The sequence below is a fragment of the Stegostoma tigrinum genome, chromosome 22 (assembly GCF_030684315.1).
Source record: "Stegostoma tigrinum isolate sSteTig4 chromosome 22, sSteTig4.hap1, whole genome shotgun sequence".
In the NCBI taxonomy this organism is placed as follows: domain Eukaryota; kingdom Metazoa; phylum Chordata; class Chondrichthyes; order Orectolobiformes; family Stegostomatidae; genus Stegostoma; species Stegostoma tigrinum.
The window spans coordinates 53326276-53347953 of NC_081375.1; the positions used below are offsets into that span (position 1 = coordinate 53326276).

Genomic DNA, 21678 nt, shown 5'->3' on the forward strand with positions numbered 1-21678 from the left:
TGTGACACCCTCATCCCGTGAATGGAATGTGCTGCCAAAGGAAGTGGTAGCAGTGAGAACAATTACAACATTTAAAAGATTTCTGGACAGGATAGGAAAGGTTTAGAGGGATATGGGCCAAATGCAGGCAAATGGACTGGTTCAGTTTCGGTAATATGGCCGGCATGGATGAGTTGGGCCGAAGGGCCTGTGTCCGTGCATATGACCCCATGACTTTCTCCAGGTTTATTACTGTCAGCCATGTACTCTCGCTGTTAATGATTTAACTTTTCCAGGATGATAGTCCAATGTTTCCCATCACCGTTCACTGTGTCATCTTAATGGTGAAGATCTGGTCAGTCACTTGTCAGGGATTGGTTAAATCGTGCACCCATTTATTAGTAACATTATAAACAGTCGGTTCAGCTGAGCAGTCCCCTCCCCTACTCCATGCCACCTCCTCGGGAACTCAGAAGCGATTTCTTGACAAAGGTCTTATTGTGAAATGGATCTCAGTGTTAACCAGGATTATTCTGTTGTCATGGGTGCCTCACTGTATCATCTAGGAGTGTCTGTGGGATCCGTCATTGTACTGACCAGGAACAGCAATATCCCGAGGGAAAGGGGGACCTGCCTGTGGGTATTGGAGTGGTTAAGTTGTTGTGAGAAACTGGGGTGGGTAGTGTGTGTGTGTGCAGTGGGGGGCAAGCAGGAGAGGCTTCAACTGCGGAACAGGCCAAGAGTAACAGTGATTACAGAAATCTCTCCAGAGTGAATAAATTTCTGCAATTTAGAGAATGAAAGATTGTAGGAGGCAGGTGTTGGGGAGAAGAGACGAGGAGCATAACATTATCGGAACGGGTAAGGTTGTTAAATGTGACGGAATGGAGTGAGTTAAGAACAAGATTGGAGTGGGCTCAGAGGGGGACAGACCGGAGGCCTGTGACTAACTGTGTTCCACAGGGATCAGCGCTGGGTCCACATTTATTTGCCATTTATATAAAAGATTTGGATGAGAATTTCGGAGCATGGTTAGTACATTTGCTCCTGACTCCAAAATTGATGGTATGGTGGACAGTGAAGAAGGTTATCTAAGATTACCGAGGGATCTTGATCAATCGGGCCAATGGGCTGAGGAGTGGCAGATGGAGTTTAATTTAAATAAACACGAGGTATTGCATTTTGTTAGACACATTAGGGCAGGACTTATACAGTTAATGGTCGGCCCATTGACAGTGTTGTAGAACAGAGAGACCTGGGGGTTCAGGTACTTTAGGTAGATCCAGGCACATATAGATAGGGTGGTTAGGAAGGCATTTCGCACTTTCCTTCACTACTGAGACCTTTGGAGTGTGGGAGTTGGGACATCATGTTGCGAATATACAGAACACTATTAAGGCTGCTTCTGGAGTACTGCGTACAGTTTTGGTTATCCTATTGTTGGAAGGAAATTATTAAACTGTAGAGGGCTCAGGAGAGATTTACCAGAATGTTACCGAGATTGGCGTGTTTGTGAGCATAGAGCGAGGCTGGATAAACTGGGACTTTCTTTATTGGAGTGTAGGAGGTTGAGGGGTGACCTTACAGAAGTTTATAAAATCATGAGGGGCATGGATAGCGAAGGTCTTTTCCTCAGGGTGGAGGAGTTCAAAACTAAGGAGCATAGGTGAGAGGGGAAAGATTTAAAAGGGACCTGAGGGGTAACATTTTTACACAGAGGGTGGTTAGTGCATGGAATGGACTGCCAGGGGAAGGGGTAGATGCAGGCACAGTTACCACATTTAAAAGACATTTGGACGAGTACATGAATAGGAAAGGTTTAGAGGGATATGAGCCAAATGCAGGCAAGTGGGTCTTGTTTAGTTTGGGCAAGTTGGTCGGCACGGACAAGTTGGGCCGAAGAGTCTGTTTCTGTTCTGTATGACTATGAATGGAGTGAGTTAAGAGACAGATGAAGTGGTTCAGAGAGGGGATTTGGGGAGGGGGTTCGGGGATGGGCGGAGGGGGTTCGGGGATGGGCGGAGGGGGTTTGGGGAGGGGTGGAGGGGGCTCGGGGATGGGCGGAGGGGGTTTGGGGAGGGATGGAGGGTGATTGGGGATAGGTGGGGGTGTTCGGGGATGAGGTGGAGCGGATTCGGGGACGGGGTGGAGGGGGTTCGGGGACGGGGTGGAGGAAGCTCGGGGAGGGCGTTTGGGGAGGGTGTGGAGTAGGTTCGTGGATGTGGTGGAGGGGGTTTGGGGAGAGGGTGGAAGGGATTCAGGGACAGGATGGAGGGGGTTCGGGAAGGGGGTAGAGGGAATTGGGGGATGGGGTGGAGGGGGTTCAGGAAGGGATTGGAGGGGATTCGAGGTCGGGGTGGAGGGGGATGGGAGGGGTTTCAGAGACTAAGATGGAGAGGGTTCAGAGATAAGGATGAAGGGATTTAATGGAGTGGGTTGGAAGGGGGTGGAGGGGGCATTTGAGCATTTGAACTGCACAGCTGGCCTGGGAACAGCTTGGTGAGAGGGCAGTGGTAAATCTCAGAGGGACCTTAGCCAGCCCCATGTGTGCAGCGCCTATGTCGGGGAATGAACAGGCTGGAGGAGGTGTAGTAATGTGGAGAGGGAGAGAGTGAGGCTGCGCTTGTCACACCCACAGCTCCCTGTCTGCAGTCCTTACCTGAAATATATTGACGTGTATATACGGAATGGAGTAAAGGGCTTTGTACAACAGCATGCAGAGAAATGCAGAGAGCAGTGAGCGGAAACCAGACACGTTCAACAGGAACCAGCAGTGCAAACACACGCCCAGCGAGATGGTAGAGACAGTCCTCAGGACAATGAGAGCTGGTAGATCCTGGATCAACCCTGGCGAAAAAAATCCATGACATGGGCTTCAGTTTGTACCAGCCTCCTCGCTTCTGTACGCTGCACAGACCGATCCCACAGGAGGCACAATGAGCAAACCTGCTTCACTTTAATGCCCCACAGTGAAATGCTTTGGAAAATACATTATTCTGTCAGCAAATGTGGTGGTCACAGTGAAAAAGTCTCACAAATGGGAAAAGGTCAATGATCAGGAGAGCGTCCACACCCTCTGATCAACTTAGCAATCCTGATTTCAAACACAAAGCAGGCAAGATGTTACGCCATGACACTCCGGGGCGGGGGGGTGGGGGGGGGGGGTGTTGGTGGGCGCAATGTCCCCTGGTATAGAGTATTAATCCAGTAAACCCCACCAATGATCTAGGGACCATGGTAGATGGTGGAATGTAGATTTCGTTGAAAACCTGGAGCCGAATGATGACCATGAAACCAATGTCAACTGTCAGGAAAAACCCACCTGTGTCACCAAATTCCTTCCGAGTTCCTGACCTAGAACCCTTACCTGGGCTGGTCTCTGTGACTCCAGATCCACAGGTTGACTTTTTAATGCCCTTTGGGCAACTGGGGATGGGCAATAAATGCTGGACGAGCCAGCAACGCTCTCATCCATTGGATTAAAAGAAAATTTTAAGAGAACAATCTTTTCATGTTCGTGTCTACAACAAGGATCCTTCATCAATGCTCACGGACAGCAGGGCAGACACATAATCCACTCACTCTATTTAACAGCATGAGCTGCTGCATTCCAGCCACAGGCCCAGTGCCCTGAAGCCTCTTTGAGAAGATTTAGAAGATATTTGAGTGAGTGGGGGTGAACAGTGAGTTGGGGAGTGGTTGGGTCAGGTTGAGGGGTAATTGAGACATGGAGACAGAGATGGCAGCGTGGAGCTGGAGGAACACAGCAGGCATCAGAGGAGCAGGAAAGTCGACGTTTTGGGTTGGGAGTCAGGCATGGTCAGGTCAGGAGGTAGACTGGCTATGGAGGGGGTGGGCTGGTGAGGAGTCAGCTCAGGTCACTGAGAAGGCTTTGGTTCGTTCAGAAGGTGTAGCCTGGCTGGGAAGGGTAGTTAGTTTTGGACGGTGTGTTTGGGTCAGGTGGATAGGTGGCTGTCGGAATGAGAGAGAATGGGGTCAGTCATGCTATTACACAGGATCCAGAGCAGTTTTCTCTCTGTCTAATGTGTCCAGATTAACTATCTCCAGCAAAGGCAGTCAGTACCCTCCAAAGACACTGCCAATACCTGAGAGTTGAGGGACTTTCTCGGAAAGTTCCGGAAGCAGATGTACCAGCTAACGCAAGTTTAAATGTCCTGGATAATTCCTATGTAGTCAGGGTGATGGGGCTTCAAGTAGGTGTTGGATTTTGTCAAACCAGAGGGCAGGTACTCAGGGCAGCTCCGCATCACATCCCAGAAAAGGGACTTCAGGCTCTTTCCATTAGGCTGAATGCAGGCGCATCGAAAAGGCAACACATCAGACAGATCAGCACCACAGCACAGTCCTCCGACAGTGCGGCGATCCCTCAGCACTGACCCTCTGACAGTGCGGCAATCCCTCGGTACTGAACCTCCGACAGTGCCCGCTCCCTCAGTACTGACCCTCTGACAGTGCGGCACTCCCTCAGCACTGACCCTCCGACAGTGCCCGCTCCCTCAGTACTGACCCTCTGACAGTACGGCACTCCCTCGGTACTGACCCTCCGACAGCATAGCATTCCCTCAGTACTGACCCTCCGACAGTGTAGCACTCCCTCAGTACTGACCCTCCAATAGTGTAGCATTCCCTCAGTACTGACCCTCCGACAGTGTAGCACTCCCTCAGTACTGACCCTCCAATAGTGTAGCATTCCCTCAGTACTGACCCTCCGACAGTGTAGCATTCCCTCAGTGCTGACCCTCCGACAGTGTGGCACTCCCTCAGCACTGACCCTCTGACAGTGCCCGCTCCCTCAGTACTGACCCTCTGACAGTGCGGCACTCCCTCGGTACTGACCCTCTGGCAGTCTGGCACTCCCTCAGTACTGACCCTCCGACAGTGTAGCATTCCCTCAGCACTGACCCTCCGACAGTGTAGCATTCCCTCAGCACTGACCCTCCGACAGTGTAGCATTCCCTCAGTACTGACCCTCCGACAGTGTAGCACTCCCTCAGTACTGACCCTCCGACAGTGTAGCATTCCCTCAGTACTGACTCTCCGACAGTGTAGCATTCCCTCAGCACTGACCCTCCGACAGTGTAGCATTCCCTCAGCACTGACCATCCGACAGTGTGGCATTCCCTCAGTACTGACCCTCCGACAGTGTAGCATTCCCTCAGTACTGACCCTCCGACAGTGTAGCATTCCCTCAGTACTGACCCTCCAACAGTGTAGCACTCCCTCAGTACTGACCCTCCGACAGTGCAGCACTCCCTCGGTACTGACCCTCCGACAGTGCGGCACTCCCTCGGTACTGACCCTCCGAAAGTGCAGCACTCCCTCGGTACTGACCCTCCGACAGTGTAGATTTCCCTCAGTACTGACCCTCCGACAGTGTAGCATTCCCTCAGTACTGACCCTCTGGCAGTCTGGCACTCCCTCAGTACTGACCCTCCGACAGTGTAGCACTCCCTCAGTACTGACCCTCCGACAGTGTAGCATTCCCTCAGTACTGACCCTCCAACAGTGTAGCACTCCCTCAGTACTGACCCTCCGACAGTGCAGCACTCCCTCGGTACTGACCCTCCGACAGTGCGGCACTCCCTCGGTACTGACCCTCCGAAAGTGCAGCACTCCCTCGGTACTGACCCTCCGACAGTGTAGATTTCCCTCAGTACTGACCCTCCGACAGTGTAGCATTCCCTCAGTACTGACCCTCTGGCAGTCTGGCACTCCCTCAGTACTGACCCTCCGACAGTGTGGCACCACCTCAGCACTGACCCTCCGGCAGTGCGGCACTCCCTCAGCACTGACCCTCCGACAGTGCGGCACTCCCTCAGCACTGACCCTCCGACAGTGCGGCACTCCCTCAGCCATGACTGTCCGACAGTGCGGCACTCCGTCAGCACTGACCCTCCGACCGTGCGGCACTCCGTCAGCACTGACCCTCCGACAGTGCGGCACTCCCTCAGCACTGACCCTCCGACAGTGCGGCACTCCCTCAGCCATGACTGTCCAACAGTGCGGCACTCCGTCAGCACTGACCCTCCGACCGTGCGGCACTCCCTCAGCACTGACTCTCTGACAGTGCAGTCCTCTGATGCAATTTGTGTCATTGATGTATAATTAAATGCTGGCTTGGTGCGTATAATGCCAATCAATTGGGGTTGCTTCGTCCTGGATGGTGTCGAGCTTCTTGAGTGTGGTTGGAGCTGCCCCCATCCAGGCAAGTGGGGAGTGTTCTGTCACACTCCTGACATGTACCTTATGGATGGTGGACAGGCTTTGGGGAGTCCGGGAGTGAGTTTCTCACCACAGTATTCCCAGCTTCTGGCCTGCTCTTGTGGCCACTGTATTTATGTGCTGAGTCCAGTTAAGTTTCTGGTCAATGATAACCCCCCGGATGTTGATTAGTGGGGGATTTAGCATTGGAAATTAGTTGAAGGTCATTTGGTAAACAGCTGAAAGGTTTCAGAAAGCGATTACATGCTTTGGTCTGAAACCAAGCAGCAAAGCATTTTTCAACTTTGAAGTGCTTTCTCAGAATCTTAAACTGAATCTTGTTTTGCTGAAGCATTTCTCACGGTAATCTGCTCCATTATGTCACTTGGCTCTGGTTCAACTGATTGAAGCAATGAACAAGTGAACCACTGAGAGACAGGCAAGAGAAAGTCAATGTTCCTGAATCCTAACATTCCTCATTGGAACACCAGGCCTTTTAGACAAGTCAAATCATTTTGAGCAAAAGCCAAACTTCTTGACTGTGCAACAATTGTTATGAATCCTGCTGTCACCCATGTGGATGGGAGATGGAGTGTGATTCTGGATGTTACTTCCCTGAGGCATGAACAGACTCCTCTGTAAACTGCAGCACGGCCAATGGGCTCAGGACGCCACCCAACATTGAGGATTTACCTTGCTGCAGTCCCATGTGTGTCCCAGCATTCAGGGGGTTCATGTTTTAAACCTCCCTGTGTTTAGTATTGTTTGGAATCTGCAGACATCACAGTCCCAGTCCACTCCTCCAACTCGATCCAATCCCATGGGATTGTCCATCTACTCACCTCTCTCTGCTCACTGTTTAGGATTCGGAATCCAAGTTTAATGTCTCCCAGTTAGAGATGAGCTTGGCTTTCTGTCCTTTCCTCTTCAATCCTGTAAGTTTCCTGCACTAGAAGGCTTGGGGCTGGAGGGGATCATGGTAATATCACTGGGCCATTGATTCAGAACTTCAGATTAATTTCTGGGTCAAAGGTTTGAATCCTACCACGGCAGTTGGTGATATTTGAATTCAATAAAAATCTGAAGAAACCAGTCCACTTAGATACCCTTAAAAAAAACCTGCTATCTTCTTTCATATCATTAGCTCGATTACGCTCAGATTTCATCTTCTCCCCCTTATTGCTTTTCTAGTTGTCCTCTGCTGGTTGTTAAAGTATTTCCACTAATTTTCACCACATTGTCTGTTTTTCTTTTGCATTAATGCTGTTCCTGACTTCCACTGTCAGTCACGGCTGCCCCTCTTCCCCTTAATATGATTCTTCTTTCTTGGGATGAATTTCTGCTGTGCATCCCCAATTCCCCCTAGAAACTCCTGCCAATGCTGCTCCACCGTCCTCCCTGCAAGGCTCCCCTTCCAATGAACTCTGGCCAGCTTGTGTCTCCCTTGTGTCTCTGTAGTGGCGCTAACCCAGCTGTAAGACTGTTACACCTGATTCTAGCCTCTCGCTCTCAGGCTGCAGGGTGAATTTTATCCTGTTCTCGTCACTGCCCTTTGGGGCTTTCTTCACCCTAATCAAGTCTGCCTCATTACACATCACCAAAACCAGAACTGCCTGTTTCCTTGTGGGCTCTATCACAAGCTCCTTAAACCAACCTTGGGACTTACTACCAACCTGATTTTCCCAGTAGACTTGTATATTTGAAACTTCCCCCATGTTTGTTATAATATCGTCTTTCTTACATGCCTTTTTGATCTCCTGATTTATTTTCTGCCCCACATCCTGACCACTGCTAGGAGGCCTGTACATAACTCCCATCAGGGTCTTCGTTCCCTTTGCAGTTCCTCAACTCTACCTTCTGACTCTATCTCACTTCTTGCTATGGATTTAATTTTGTTTCTTACTAACAAGACAACCCCACCCCTTCTGCCAATCTGCCCATGCTTTCACTAGAACGTGTATCCTTGGATATTCCCAGCCCTGATCCCCTTGCAGCCACGTCTCTGTGATACCCACAACATACTGGAAAGTCTGAAGCTGGGTAAATCACCCGGACCAGATGGGCTAGACCCCAGAGTTCTAAAGGAGATAGCTGAGGAAATTGTAGAGGCATTGGTGGTGATCTTTCAAGAATCACTGGAGTCAGGGAGAGTTTTAGAGACTGGGAAATAGCTAATGTAACACCCTGGTTTAAGAAGGGAGGGAGACAGGAGTCAGGACATTATAGATAAATTAGCCTGACCTCGGTTGTTGGTTAAGGTTTTTGAGTCCATTATTAAGGGTGAGATTGCGGAGCACTTGCAAGTGCATGGTAAAATAGGGCTTGGTCAGCATTGTTTCATCAATGGGAGGTCATGCCTGAAAAATCTGTTAGAATTCTTTGAGGCAGCAATGAGCAAATTAGACAAAGGAGAGCCTGGGGATATGCTCTATTTGGATTTCCAGAAGGCCTTTGACAAGGAGCCCCATAGGAGGCTGCTAAATAAGATAAGAGCCCATGGCGTTAGGGGCAAGGTACTGGCATGGGTAGAGGATTGGTTGACTGGCAGAATGCAGAGAGTGGAGATAAAGGGATCTTTTTCAGGATGGCAGCCGGTGACTAGTGGTGTTCCACAGGGGTCAGCGTTGGGACAACAACTATTCATGCTATACATTGACGATGTGGATATTGCTAAGTTCAGAAAACACAGAGATAAGCAGAGGGAAAAGGTAGGAGGTGGGGAGGCAGCAGAAGGAAAAAAAGCAGAGTTGCTGGAAAAGCTCAGCAGGTCTGGTAGTATCATGGGAAGAAACAGAGTTACGGTTTTGGGTACCTGTCCCTCTGCTTATCTCTGTATTGTCTGGATTTAGCAATATCTGCATCATTAACGTATAACGTGAATAGTTGTTGTCCCAACGCTGACCCCTGTGGAACTCCACTAATCACCGGCTGTCATCCTGAAAAAGATCCTTTATCTGTACTCTCTGCCTTCTGCCAGTCAGCCAATCCTCTACCCATGCCAGTGCCTTGCCTCTAACACCCATCATTCATTCCGAGGAAGGGTCACTGGACCGAAACATTAACTGTATTTTCCTTGGATCGAATAGCCTAATTCTGCTCCTATATCTTATGGTCTAATGGTCTTCATTGTTATTTCCCATGTACTATCAATTGTCATAAAATCCCATCTGGTTCTCTAATGTCCTTTAAGGAAGGAAACTGCCATCCTTACCTGGTCTGGCCTCCACATAACTCCAGACCCACAGCAATGGGGTTGACTCTGACCAAGCCAGCAATACTCATCCCATGAACCACTGTAAACACATACACACTGTCCTTTGCTCAGGTCAGAATGTTCAGGAAAGGGACCTTTGAGGAGGATCTCCGATTACAACTAGACTCTAACAAGAAGCAGCAAAACCAGTAGCCCTGTCCCCAGGAGCCATGCCAGTCAGTAGGCACTTACCCATTGCCACGATCGGTGTGATGACAGGCACTGCCAGGGGCAGGATGAACAGGTAGATATAACGTGGGAAGAAAGGGGCCTTCCAGGTGCTGGAGTCGCCCAGGCCAATGACATTGGTGTAGGCATGGTGCAGCTTTACATGCTGATGGGTGCCCACCTCTGCAGTGAACGATCCACAGACCTGGGAAAGAGGGACACTCATAAGCATTCCTAAATTCAGGAAAGCCAGACCGCCTGAGGAATCATTAACTATTTGAGTGTGTCAGTTCCACTGAGCAGAGGGTCTGAAGTGTGTCTGTGTGTGTGTGTGTGTGTATCTGTGCATGCAGCTGTGTGTGTATGTGTATGTGTGTGTGCATGCGTGTGTGTGTGCATGTGTGTGTATGCATGTGTGTGTATGTGTGTCTGTGCATGCAGCTGTGTGTGTGTGCGTGCATGTGTGTGTGTGTATGCATGTGTGTGTGTGCGCATGTGTGTGTATGTGCATGTGTGTGTGTGTGTGTGTATGTGTCCGTGCATGCAGCTGTGTGTGTGTGTGTCTGTGTGTATGTGTGCCTGTGCATGCAGCTGTGTGTGTGTGCGTGCATGTGTGTGTGTGTATGCATGTGTGTGTGCGTGCATGTGTGTGTGTGTATGCATGTGTGTGTGTGTGCGCATGTGTGTGTGTATGTGCATGTGTGTGTCTGTGTGTATGTGTGTCTGTGCATGCAGCTGTGTGTGTGTGTGTCTGTGTGTATGTGTGTCTGTGCATGCAGCTGTGTGTGTGTGTGTGTGTGTGTGTGCATGTGTCCGTGCATGCAGCTGTGTGTGTGTGTGTCTGTGTGTATGTGTGTCTGTGCATGCAGCTGTGTGTGTGTGTGTGTGTGTGTGTGTGTGTGTGTGCATGTGTGTGTGTGTATGTCTGTGTGTATGTGTGTGTATGCATGTGTGTGTGTGTGTATCTGTGCATGCAGGTGTGTGTGTGTGTGTGTGTGTGTGTGTATCTGTGTGTATGCATGTGTGTGTATGTGTATCTGTGCATGCAGCTGTGTGTGTGTATGTGTGTCTGTGCATGCAGGTGTGTGTGTGTGTGTGTGTGTATGTGTGTCTGTGCATGCAGCTGTGGGTGTGTATGTGTGTCTGTGCATGCAGGTGTGTGTGTGTGTGTGTGTGTGTGTGTGTATGTGTGTCTGTGCATGCAGCTGTGTGTGTATGTGTGTGTGTGTGCGCGTGTGTGTGTATGTGTGTCCGTGCATGCAGCTGTGTGTGTATGTGTGCATATGTGTCTATGTGAGCATGTGTGTCTGTGTCTGTGCATGCAGGTGTGTGTGTATGTGTCTGTGTGTGTGCTCGCTTGCACGTGTATCTGTGTGTGTGCATGTGTATGTGTGTGCGATTGTGACTGTGTGTGTGCCTGTATGTGTGTGTCTATGTATGTATGCACATGTGTGTATGTGTGTGTGTCTGTGTGTACCATGTGTCTGTATGTGCATGTGTGTCTGCTTGGGTATGTGTGCACATGTGTATGTGCACGTGAGTTGTCCATGTGTATGTGTGCATGGGTAGGTGTGTGTTTGTTTATGTGCATGCATGTGTGTCTGTGTATGTGTGTATTTATGTCTGTGTGTGTGTCTGCATACATGTACATGTGTCCATGTGTCTGTGTATCTGTGTTTGTGTGTGTGTCTGTGTGCGTGTGCATGTGTGCGTGTGTGTGTGCATGTGTATGTATGAATGTGTGTGCTCATGTGTGTGTGTGTGTCTGTGTGTGTGTGAACGTGTGTATGTGTGTGTGTGTGCGTGTGTGTGTGCATCTGTATATGCGTGTATCTATGTCTGTATGTGTATGCATACATGCACATGTGTGCATGTCTGTCCGTGTATCCGTGTATCTGTGTTTGTGTGTATCTGTGTGCATGTGCATGTGTGTGAATGCGTATGTATGAATGTGTATGCTCATGTGTATGTGTGTGAGCGTGTGTGTGTGAGCATGTGTGTGTGTGAGCATGTGTGTGTGTGTGTGTGTGTGTGTATGTGTGTGTGTGTGTGAGCGTGTGTGTGTGTGAGCGTGTGTATGTGTGTCTACAGTTGCTGATCCATCTGAAAGATATTCTCAAACTAAACCCAAGGGTCTCAGTCAAGGGTCAGTTTGAAATATTGGAGACTGGACCAGAAGGTCACCGCACCAAGCCCTGACACGGACTAGAGGGTTGCTAGGTGTAATATTGATAATAGGGCATAGAGTCATAGGAGCAACCACGAAGGGTACAGAAGGATAGGGAGCACAGATGGGTCAAGGTGAAAATTTTGTACCTAAATATCATGAAGTAGAGAACGACAAAAATGTTGATGGACAGAATGAACTCAGCAAGTCATTTCCCCGTTCCCCAGTCACCTCCAGACCTTAGCAACCACTCCCCAACCACTCCCACCATCATTCCATCTGTTTCTCTCTCTCTGCCCCCACCACCTCTTTCTGTCCTCCCTCTCTCTCTAAAGTCCATCTCAAACTCTGCAATAGAACCCTCCACCTGTCTCCCTTCCTGCTCACATTTCTCTCACCCTCAGCCACTTGTGCTAATCACAGCCAGGATATGGATTCGAGAAATTCCCAGCACTGCTGGGGCTGGAATCAGAGCGGTCCTAATAAATACCACACAAAGAGGAAAAGAGAGGGGGAGAGGCAGGAGAACGGGGGAAAGGAAAAATGAGGGGTGGGGAGAAATGAGAAGCAGGAGACAGGAGGGGCTACTGGGGAAAAGGAAAGGAAAGGGTAAGAGATGGAGGGGAAGCCAGGGGATGGGAGAGAGCAGGAAAAGGGAAGTGAGGAATGGGGGGCAGTGGAAGCGAGAGGAGCTGTGGAGGAGGTGAGGGGCGTAGGGAGGCGGGGGCGAGTGGAACTGGGAGAAGGGTAGGGAATACTACCTCCATTGAGCAGCTAAATAACTTGGCTTTGAAACAGCAAAAAGTTTAAGAAATGGCTGAGAGACTCTATTGTCTGTCGAGACGGTGACATTTGAGAACGTTTGTTGTAATGAGGCCAATTGTTCACACAGGCTTAGACTGATGGAGCTGTTCCCAGGCTCAACGTGGGATCTTTCTCCTTCCAGTCGCTCGCACAGTCCAGCCACCAACCTCCATTCCCCCCACCCCCACCGTCTCTCTCTCTCTCTCTCTCTGGCTTTGCAGAATGTTCTTCTGCACCCCCATCCCCCACCCGTCCTCCCACACCTCTCAGGAACAGAGCCAATTCCTTTCTGAATGGGCTGGCTTGTATCTGCCTCCGCCACACTCCCAGGCAGTGATGGAAATTCTTTTCCTCATGTTGCTATTGCTAAATGTTCCCGATGTTGGGGAAGTGCAGAACAAGGCATCACAGTCTAAGAATAAAGGGTAAACCATTCAGGAATGAGAGGAGGAAGAACTTCTTCACTCAGAGAGTTGTGAACCTGTGGAATTCTCTCCCAGAGGAAGCTGTTGGGGCCAGTTCATGAGATTTATTCAAGAGGGAGCTGGACATGGCCCTTATGGCTAATTGGATCAAGAAATATGGAGAGAGTGCAGGAATGGGATACTGAGATTATGTGATCAGCCGTGATCGTATTAAATGGTGGTGCAGGCTCGAAGGGCCGAATGACCTACTCCTGCACCTATTTTCTACATTTCTATGTTTCTATTTTTACCAATCACCATCAGGTAATCAGGTTCTAAATCCTTCCACCGCTTTCCCCCTGTCCATTCCATCCAGATCCCTCATGATTTGGAATGCCTTGGCCAAACCCTCTGTTGTCGAAGCAGAACACTTGCTGCATTTGTGTGCCCCCTCGCTCCGCCTCTCACCCCCACACCAAAACTATAAAAAACTTTATCTAACCCCTTTCTGAGAATGAGTCACAGTGCACTAGAACTCTGTTTTTCTCTCTCCCATGGATGCTGCCAGACCTGCTGAGTTTCTCAAGCAGTCTCCATGTTTGTTTTAAGTCCCAGCCCTCCAGCCTGTTTGCATGTCTGAATATCCTCATTCCTGGTGTCACCATTTCTGCTCACTCTATTGTGCCTTGCCATCATTCCTGGAAGCACAGTCATAGAATTATACAGCACTGAAACAGACCCTTTGGTCCAACTCGTCCATGCCGCCCAGATATCCTGAATTAATATAGCCGCATTTGCCAGCATTTGGCCCGTATCCCTCAAAAATCTTCCCACTCATATACCCATCCTTTTAAATGCCTTTTAGATGTTGTAATTGTACCAGCCTACACCACCCCTGACAGCTCATTCCATACACGCACCATGCTCAGCATGAAAAATTTCTCCCCTCTCACTTTAAACTTATGCCCTCGAGTTTTGCACTCCCCTACCCTGGAGAAACGACCTTGGCTATTCACCCTATCCATGCTCCTCATGACTTTATAAACCTCTACAAGGTCACCCTTCAGCTTCTGACACTCCAGGGAAAATAGCCGCAGACTATTCAGCCTTCCCTACAGCTCAAACCCTCCAACCCTGGCAAAACCCTTGGAAATCATTACTCTGTCCTTTCAAATTTCACCACATCCTTCCTGTAACAGGGAAACCAGAACAGAATGCAGCCTTCCAAAAGTGGTCTAACCAATGTCCCGTACAGCTGCAACATGACCTCCCAACTCCTATAATCAACGCACTGACCAGTAAAGGCAAGCACACCAAACACCTTCTTCACTGTCTTGTCCACCTGCGACCCAAACTTCAAGGAACTATGAACCTGCACCCCAATGTCTCTTTGGCAGAAATACCAGAACTCAGCACAATACTCTCTGAGGCTGAACCAGCATTTTATTGTAACCTTCTCACTTTTATAATCTATTAATAAAACCTAGGGTGACACTTTGTCAACCTCCTCTATCACAGGCTGTTCACAGTCAGCCACAAGTCCCTCTGCTCTTGCAGCCAATGTGCAGCTCTCAGTCCAGTCCAAAAACACAACCATTCACTGTGCTTCTCTGTTTCCTGTCATTCAGCCAACTCTGCATCCATGTGGCTATTGTCTCTTTTATTCTACAGCCCTCAATGTTCCTGAAATGCCGATTTTATGGCAGCTTATCTTTTAGAATTTCCCTTGCACCAAATTTAACCATGTTACCCTCTTCAACCATCTCTGTTAGCTCACTGAACAATGTGATCATGTTAATTAAATATGAAACAAATCTGTAATTGCTTACCTTCAGGAATCATCCTTTTGTTGATGTGATGACTGATTTAATTCCAGTTTGTTGTTTCTAAGTGATTTCCAGCTGGCCTGGAATTGTTGGATTTGTTCTTACCTGTGTTTATGAACACGGATGGAACATACGCAGTTTTCCAGGCCCCAGGCCTGACCCTGCACCCAGGAGCAATGGAGGATTATGACCATTGTCCATCGTTACCTTTCTTCCCTCTGGGTCTTTGTATAAATCTGATTCAATAATTTATTAACTGAGATCCTGGTGATTTTATTAACCTTAAGTACAAGCAGTTAAAATCCAATATAAAAAACTGCAACAGTTAGAAAATGAATACACTGGGAATTCTGTTCCATACAAATCAAATCAAACCAGTACACATCGTCACATGTTTTACTTTTTTTTATCCTTCTAGCTTTCTCTTTATGAATTTTTACTCCATCCAGTGTTTCACCAGCTCCTCTGTCACTAAAACCTTGGCGGCATCTTCTTCCTTGGTAAATACAGATGTGACGTATATGTAAGAGCATAACAACCAGGAGCAGGAGTGGGCCATTCAGCCCCTCTAGATTGCTGTGCTGTTTGATATGATTCATTCACAGGACGTGCATGTCACTGGATGGGACAACATTCACTAATTATCCAGAGGGCAGATGAGAGTCAACCACAGTGCCATGGGTCTGTAGCTGATCTCATCTGGGCCTCAACTCTACTTTCCCACCTGCTCTCTGCAACATTTTAACCGTTTATTAATTAAAGTACCCTCCTTACATATACTCGGTGTCCCAGCATCGACCGCACTCTGGGGCAGTGAATTCCACAGATTCATAACCTTTCCAGAACAGTAATCCCTCCTCATGTTTGTTTTGAATCCGCTCCCCCTTACTCGAAAACGATGACCTCTCGTTCTAAATTACCCATGAGGGGAAACATCCTCTCTACATCTGCATTGTCAATCCCTTTGACAAATTGTATACCTCCATTAGATCTCCTCTCATTCTCCTAAACTCTAGAGAGTAGCATGCTTAGTTTCTCAGTCATGCCCTCTGGCCCTATGGCTAGATCCCCTTGTTTGTCCCTAACCAGCACCATGGTGCTTATTCCGATTTCTTTCATACTGAGGTACCTACAGAAAATTATTGGATGAAGTTTCATGTTATTGCTAACATTCTCATCCCATTGAAAATGGTCCTTTCCCAAATCAGTGTTGGTGTTTTGAGGTTGCTGCTCTTCTACAGCGAACTTAAACCTGGCAACACTGTGCTGTACTGAAAGCCAGCCAGTTACAGAGGATGAATGCCCAACAGGTTTTGCAGTATATCTTCAGGGGGTTTTCCTGAATAATATAAAGCAGTCTTTGATCACCCAAGGCTCGAAAAACTGGATCTCATTGAGTTATAAGGAAGAGAAAGCAGCTCAATGGTCGAGCTAGGGATCAATTCCAATCTGATTGAATATTAGAGCTGACTTGAGGGACTGAATGGCCTCTTCCTGTTCCAATGTAAAGGGTGCCTCCTTCTTGTTCATTTTAATCACACAGCTTGCCTTACCTCAATAAACAGCACAGCCCACAGCTTGTTCCAGAAGCGTGATTGGCTCAGCGAGCTGTGACTGGCCAAGTGACTCCCTTTCACTGAGACAACAGTGTGAGCTGTGCCCAGGAGCAGGATTCCCAGACAGAGAGGGAGCCACCGTTCCGACTGCAGAAGCATGAACCCTGCGTGGCAAACAGGAGCTGCAGTCAATATTCCCAACTCCCATCATCGCTACCCCATTCACCATCCCCACCAAGTAGCTGCCTGCCAACACCCTCACCGACACTGCCAACCAGCACCCATAGTGCACAGAGGGCGAAGGAGACACCGGGAGCCCCCATTGACCACAGAGGGAGCCACAGGTCTCCATGGTGATGCCTCCATTGCTGATCAGCCAGAAGAAAGCCTCTGCGCCCACTACCCCGCCTTCTGTATTGGTCATTGTCTAGGAAGTGCCCCAAGGCCTTTTCTAAAAAAAATTCCATTCATGCCATCTGGGTGTCACAGATATGGACAGCATTTGTTGCCCATCCCTAATTGCCCTTGAACTGGGTTATTTACTGGGCTATTTCAGAGGGCAGGATAGAGTTATCCACCTTACTGTGTGTTTGGAGTCACATGTAGGCCAGACCAGGTAAGGATGGTGGATTTGCTTCCTTAAAGGACATTAGTGACCCAGATAGGTTTATGACAATTGATGATTGCTACTGTTACTTTCAGTTCTGGGTATTTTACATTTATGAATTAATTCACCTACAGGACTAACAGGAGATGGGCTAGAGGCCGTTAACAGGGTTGTGGGGGGAGGGAAGTGGGTAGAGTTTAAAGTAACTCCACTGTTGCAAAGGAAGTGAGAATTTTCAGCTCTTTGGGAATGGTACTGTGTTGCTACAGAAACCTAAGAACAATCATACGCATTAGCAGGAAGAGGACATTCAGCCCTTCAAGCCTGCTCCACCATTAAATAAAATTGTGGGTGTTCTGGCTTTAACCTCAAATCCGAATTCTTCTAGCCCCCAGTAACCTTTGTCTCCCTGGTTAGTCAAGAATCTGTCTAGCCCTGCCTTCCACCATCCCCTGGGGAAGTTACCAAGACTCAACCCTCTGAGAGAAAAAAAACTCTTCAAATCTGTCTTAAATGGGCACTTTCTTGTTCTGAAACTTTCCCATTAAGTCTAGACTCTCCCAGAAGGGAAATCATTCAGAACCCGCCACATCAAATCTCCTCAGGTCACCCCTCATTCTTCTAAATTCAAATGTCCCATTAGATAGCCTCCCCATCCCAGTTATCAGTCTTGTGGATCTTTTTTCAAACTGCTTCTAATGCATTTTTATCATTTCTTCAATAAGGAGGCCTAAACTGTACACAATGTCTACAACGTCACCAATCACCTTTACAACTGTAGCATCTTATTTTTATATTCCATTCTCCTCGCAGTCAGTAACAACATTCCATTTGCCTTCCTCATCACTTGTGATTCATGTAGCAAGACATCCACATCTCTTTGTTCCACAGAGTTCTGAAATCTCTAGTTAGATAATATGTTTTTTTAAAATCTATCTTTCCTGCCAAAGTGCATAAGCTTTCCAAATATTGCACGTGATCTGCCAATTTTTTGCCCATTCATGGAACGTACTTTATTGTTGGCACGGTGGCTCAGTGGTTAGCACTGCTACCTCACAGCACCGGGAACTCGGGGTTAAATTCCATGAGCAGGTGACTGTCTGTGGGAACTCTCTCCGTGTCTGCGTGGGTTTCCTCTGGGCGGTCCAGTTTCTTCCCACAGACGTGCAGATTGGGTGGGATTGGCCATGCTAAATTGCCCATAATGTTCAGGGATGTGCAGGTTAGGGTCAGTAGCCATGGGAAATGTGGGGTAGCAGCGTGGGTCTGGGTGGAATGGTCTTTGGAGGGCTGGATGGCCTGCTTCCACACTGTATAAATTCTATTTATATTCCTTTGACAACTCATAGGGTCCTCCTCACACCTTACTTTCCATCTACCTATGTGTCATACCTACAGTCCCATCAACCGAGTCATTTATGTAAATTGTAATTGTTTAAGGCTCAGCACGAATTCTCTGAGGTGCTTGACTTATTACATCTTTCCAGTCCAGAGTCACCCATTTATGCTTACTCTCAGTTTCTTATAAACTAACCAATGTTAATATGTTATGCCCCACATCAAGGCCATTATTTTGTACAATAGCCTGAGATGTGACACCTTGAAAATTGTCTGCTGAAAATCTACATTCTGAAATTCCCCTTTACCCATGCTGCTTGTGCTTCTTCATAATGCTGCAATGATTTATTAAATATGATTTCCCTTGCACAAAAGCCTGTGACTCTGCCCCATTGCACTAAGATTTTCTAAATACCCTCTGATATCCTGCTTAATAATTTTGCCTTTGAGAGATGTCAAGTTAATGGCCTGTGGTTTCCTGTTTTCTGCCTCTTCCTTGTCTGGAATAGAGGAATCCCATTCGCAATTTTCCAATTTGATAGCAACTTTCCAGAATCTCAGGAATTTTGGCCAATGATAAGAAGAAGGCAACCACTTTGAACCATTTCATTTCAGAGCCCAACATTCATCAGGGCTAGGGCCACTCAGTACCCTCTCTCTGGTGATGCAATTCTTCCAGGTTTCTTCCTGCCTTTTACCTCCAGATTCACCATTATTTCTGAGACGTTATTCACATCCTCTACAGCAAAGACAGATGCAAAATATCTGTCAATTCATTCCTTACCTTCCATTGTTAATTTCCCAGACTCACTATTTACAGGACCACTTTACTTACAACGTTCATTTTAGATATCTGTGGAAACTTTTACTGTTTTTATATTTCTAGCTAGTTTTCACTCGAGTCCTAATATTTCCCGCCTTGTTAATCTTTTAGTCATTCGTTCCTGTCCCTTATTGTCTGTCCAGACTTCTAACATGCCATATCTTTGTGGAAATGATACACCTTTCCTCTCAATTTGATATAACCTTTAACTGCCTTTGTTAACCATGAAACAGACATTTTTCAATCTCACTGAAAGGTAACTTTTCTGACTACTCTAAAATACCTCCTTAACTATACTGTATTTCAATTGACTTATCTCTTTATCTGATTTCCCTGTTCTCTTTAGTCAGCTCTGTGTACATTCCCCTCGTAACTCCCTTCATTTACTCCCAGCTATGTTGGAGGAATTTCACACAGTTGGGGTAGCTTTGTTTCGCCTCCCCTCCCTGTCTTCTAATGGCTCCAACTCTCTCCCCGCAGCCACACCTCTGCCTCACCATTCATTTTGTCAGCAACCAATTGCTTGGAGTGTTTTTCTCCAGGTAGAAATCAACGAGAAGCCATGCAATTGAAGAAAGACTTGCTGCATCTCTGTAGTGCCTGTCACATCCTCAGGACACCCCAAGCATTTTACAGCCAATGAATCCCTTTTGAACGTTAACTATTGTTATCATGTAGGAAATGTGACACACACAGCAAGATCCCACACCTAGCATTGAGCCCTAGAGTTGTATGGAAACAGACCCTTCAGGGCAACATGTCTATATCGACCAGATGTCCTAAATCAATCTATTCCCATTTGGAAGCATTTGGCCCATAACGCTAAAAACCCTTCATATTCATATACCCATCCAGATGCCTGTTAAATGCTGTAATTGTACCCACCTCCACCACTTCCTCTAGCAGCTCAGTGAAAAAGTTGCCCTTTAGGTCCCTTTTAAATCTTTCCCCTCTCACGTTCAAACTATGCCCTCTAGTTCTGGACTCCCCCAAACTGGGAAAAAAAACTCTGGCTGTTCACCCTATCCATGCCCCTGATGATTTTATGAGCCACTGACACTCCAGGGAAAATAGTCCTGGCCTATACAGCCTCTCCCGATAGCTCAAACCTTCCAACCCTGGCAACGTCCTTGTAAATTGTTTCTGAACCCTTTCAAGTTTAACAACATCCTTCCTATAGCAGCGAGACCAAAATTGCACACAGTCTTCCAAAAATGGCCCTAACCAATGTCCTGTGCAGCTACAATGAGATGGTCTGTTTCCATGAGGCGATGGCGGGACAAACATTGGCCGGGAGAAGCAGTGAGAACTCTGCTGGTTCCCTGCAAGCAGTGCCATGCAATCTTTCAATCCACCCACAAGGGCAGGAGGAACCTCAGGTCAGTCATACATCCAAAAGATGCCACCGCTGACAGTCCTGTATTCCCTCCCCACTGCGCTGGACTGTCGGGCTGGATGAAACCCACAATCTGCTGCTGGCACGGAGAATGCTGCATCTGAGGGAGGTCAGGAAAGACGGAGTCCTCTTAACAAAATCTTTCACCTTGTCCTTCTCTGTGTTAAATATCACCTACCACACACCCTCTCTCTTGAAGCACACCACTCTCCCTCTCAGAGTTTACAACTCCCCCAGCTCTTGTGTTGTCTGAAAAACTATGACACCCAAATCAAAATCTAAGGTAGATCAAGAAAGTAAGGTCAAAACTGACCAATTGGGCCACCGCTCCCTGCCACCGCCCTCCATCCCTCGCCCATCCCACTATAAACCTCCCTCCTGGTACTGAGACAACTTCATATACAATCACAGAATCCCTACAGGAAGCAGGCCCTTCAGCCCGTGTATACACCAACCGTCCAAACAGCATCCTACCCAGACAAAATCCAGCTACCCTATAACTGTAACCTTGCCTTTCTCTTGGCTAAGATAACAAAGTGTGGAGCTGGATGAACACAGCAGGCCAAGCAGCATCTTAAGAGCACAAAAGCTGACATTTTGGGCCTAGACCTTCATCAGCTAAAGGATCTAGGCCAGAAACATCAGCTTTTGTGCCCCAAGATGCTGCTGGGCCTGCTGTGTTCATCCAGCTCCACGCTTTGTTATCTCAGATTCTCTAGCATCTGCGGTTCCCATTATCTCTGATACAATTTTAACCTTTCCCATAGCTAATCCACCTAGCCTGCACATCCCTTGACACTGTAGCAGGGCCGATCCGCCTAGCCTGCAAATCTTTGGGCTGCCGGGGGGGGAGCCGGAGCATCTGGAGGAAACTGACGTAGACATGGGGAGAATATGCAAACTTCAGATGGTCACCCGACGCTGGAATTGAATCCAGTCATTGTGCTGCATGCTTTTACGTTTTGCATCCCATCCAAACCCACTCTCCTACCCTATCCCTGTAACACTGCTTTTCCCAATAGTTTTAGACCTCACTACTCTTGGAAAAAGATCTTTTCCATGCCCCTCATGATTTTATAAATTCCTATAGGTCACCCCTCAGCGTCCGATGCCCCAGGAAAAATAACCCCAGCCT

At 47.9% G+C, this 21678-nt stretch overlaps 1 protein-coding gene across 1 annotated transcript in view; it reads right to left on the minus strand.

Moving 5' to 3' along the window:
• Positions 1 to 21678, minus strand: part of fads6 (fatty acid desaturase 6) — a 40237-nt gene that overhangs the window by 2983 nt on the left and 15576 nt on the right. The window contains exons 2-4 of the mRNA XM_048555306.2: positions 16377 to 16543; positions 9647 to 9827; positions 2639 to 2826 (exon numbers count right to left, since the gene is read on the minus strand). Coding sequence (XP_048411263.1) covers positions 2639 to 2826; positions 9647 to 9827; positions 16377 to 16543 — 536 coding nt within the window. The remainder of the gene's footprint in view (positions 1 to 2638; positions 2827 to 9646; positions 9828 to 16376; positions 16544 to 21678) is intronic.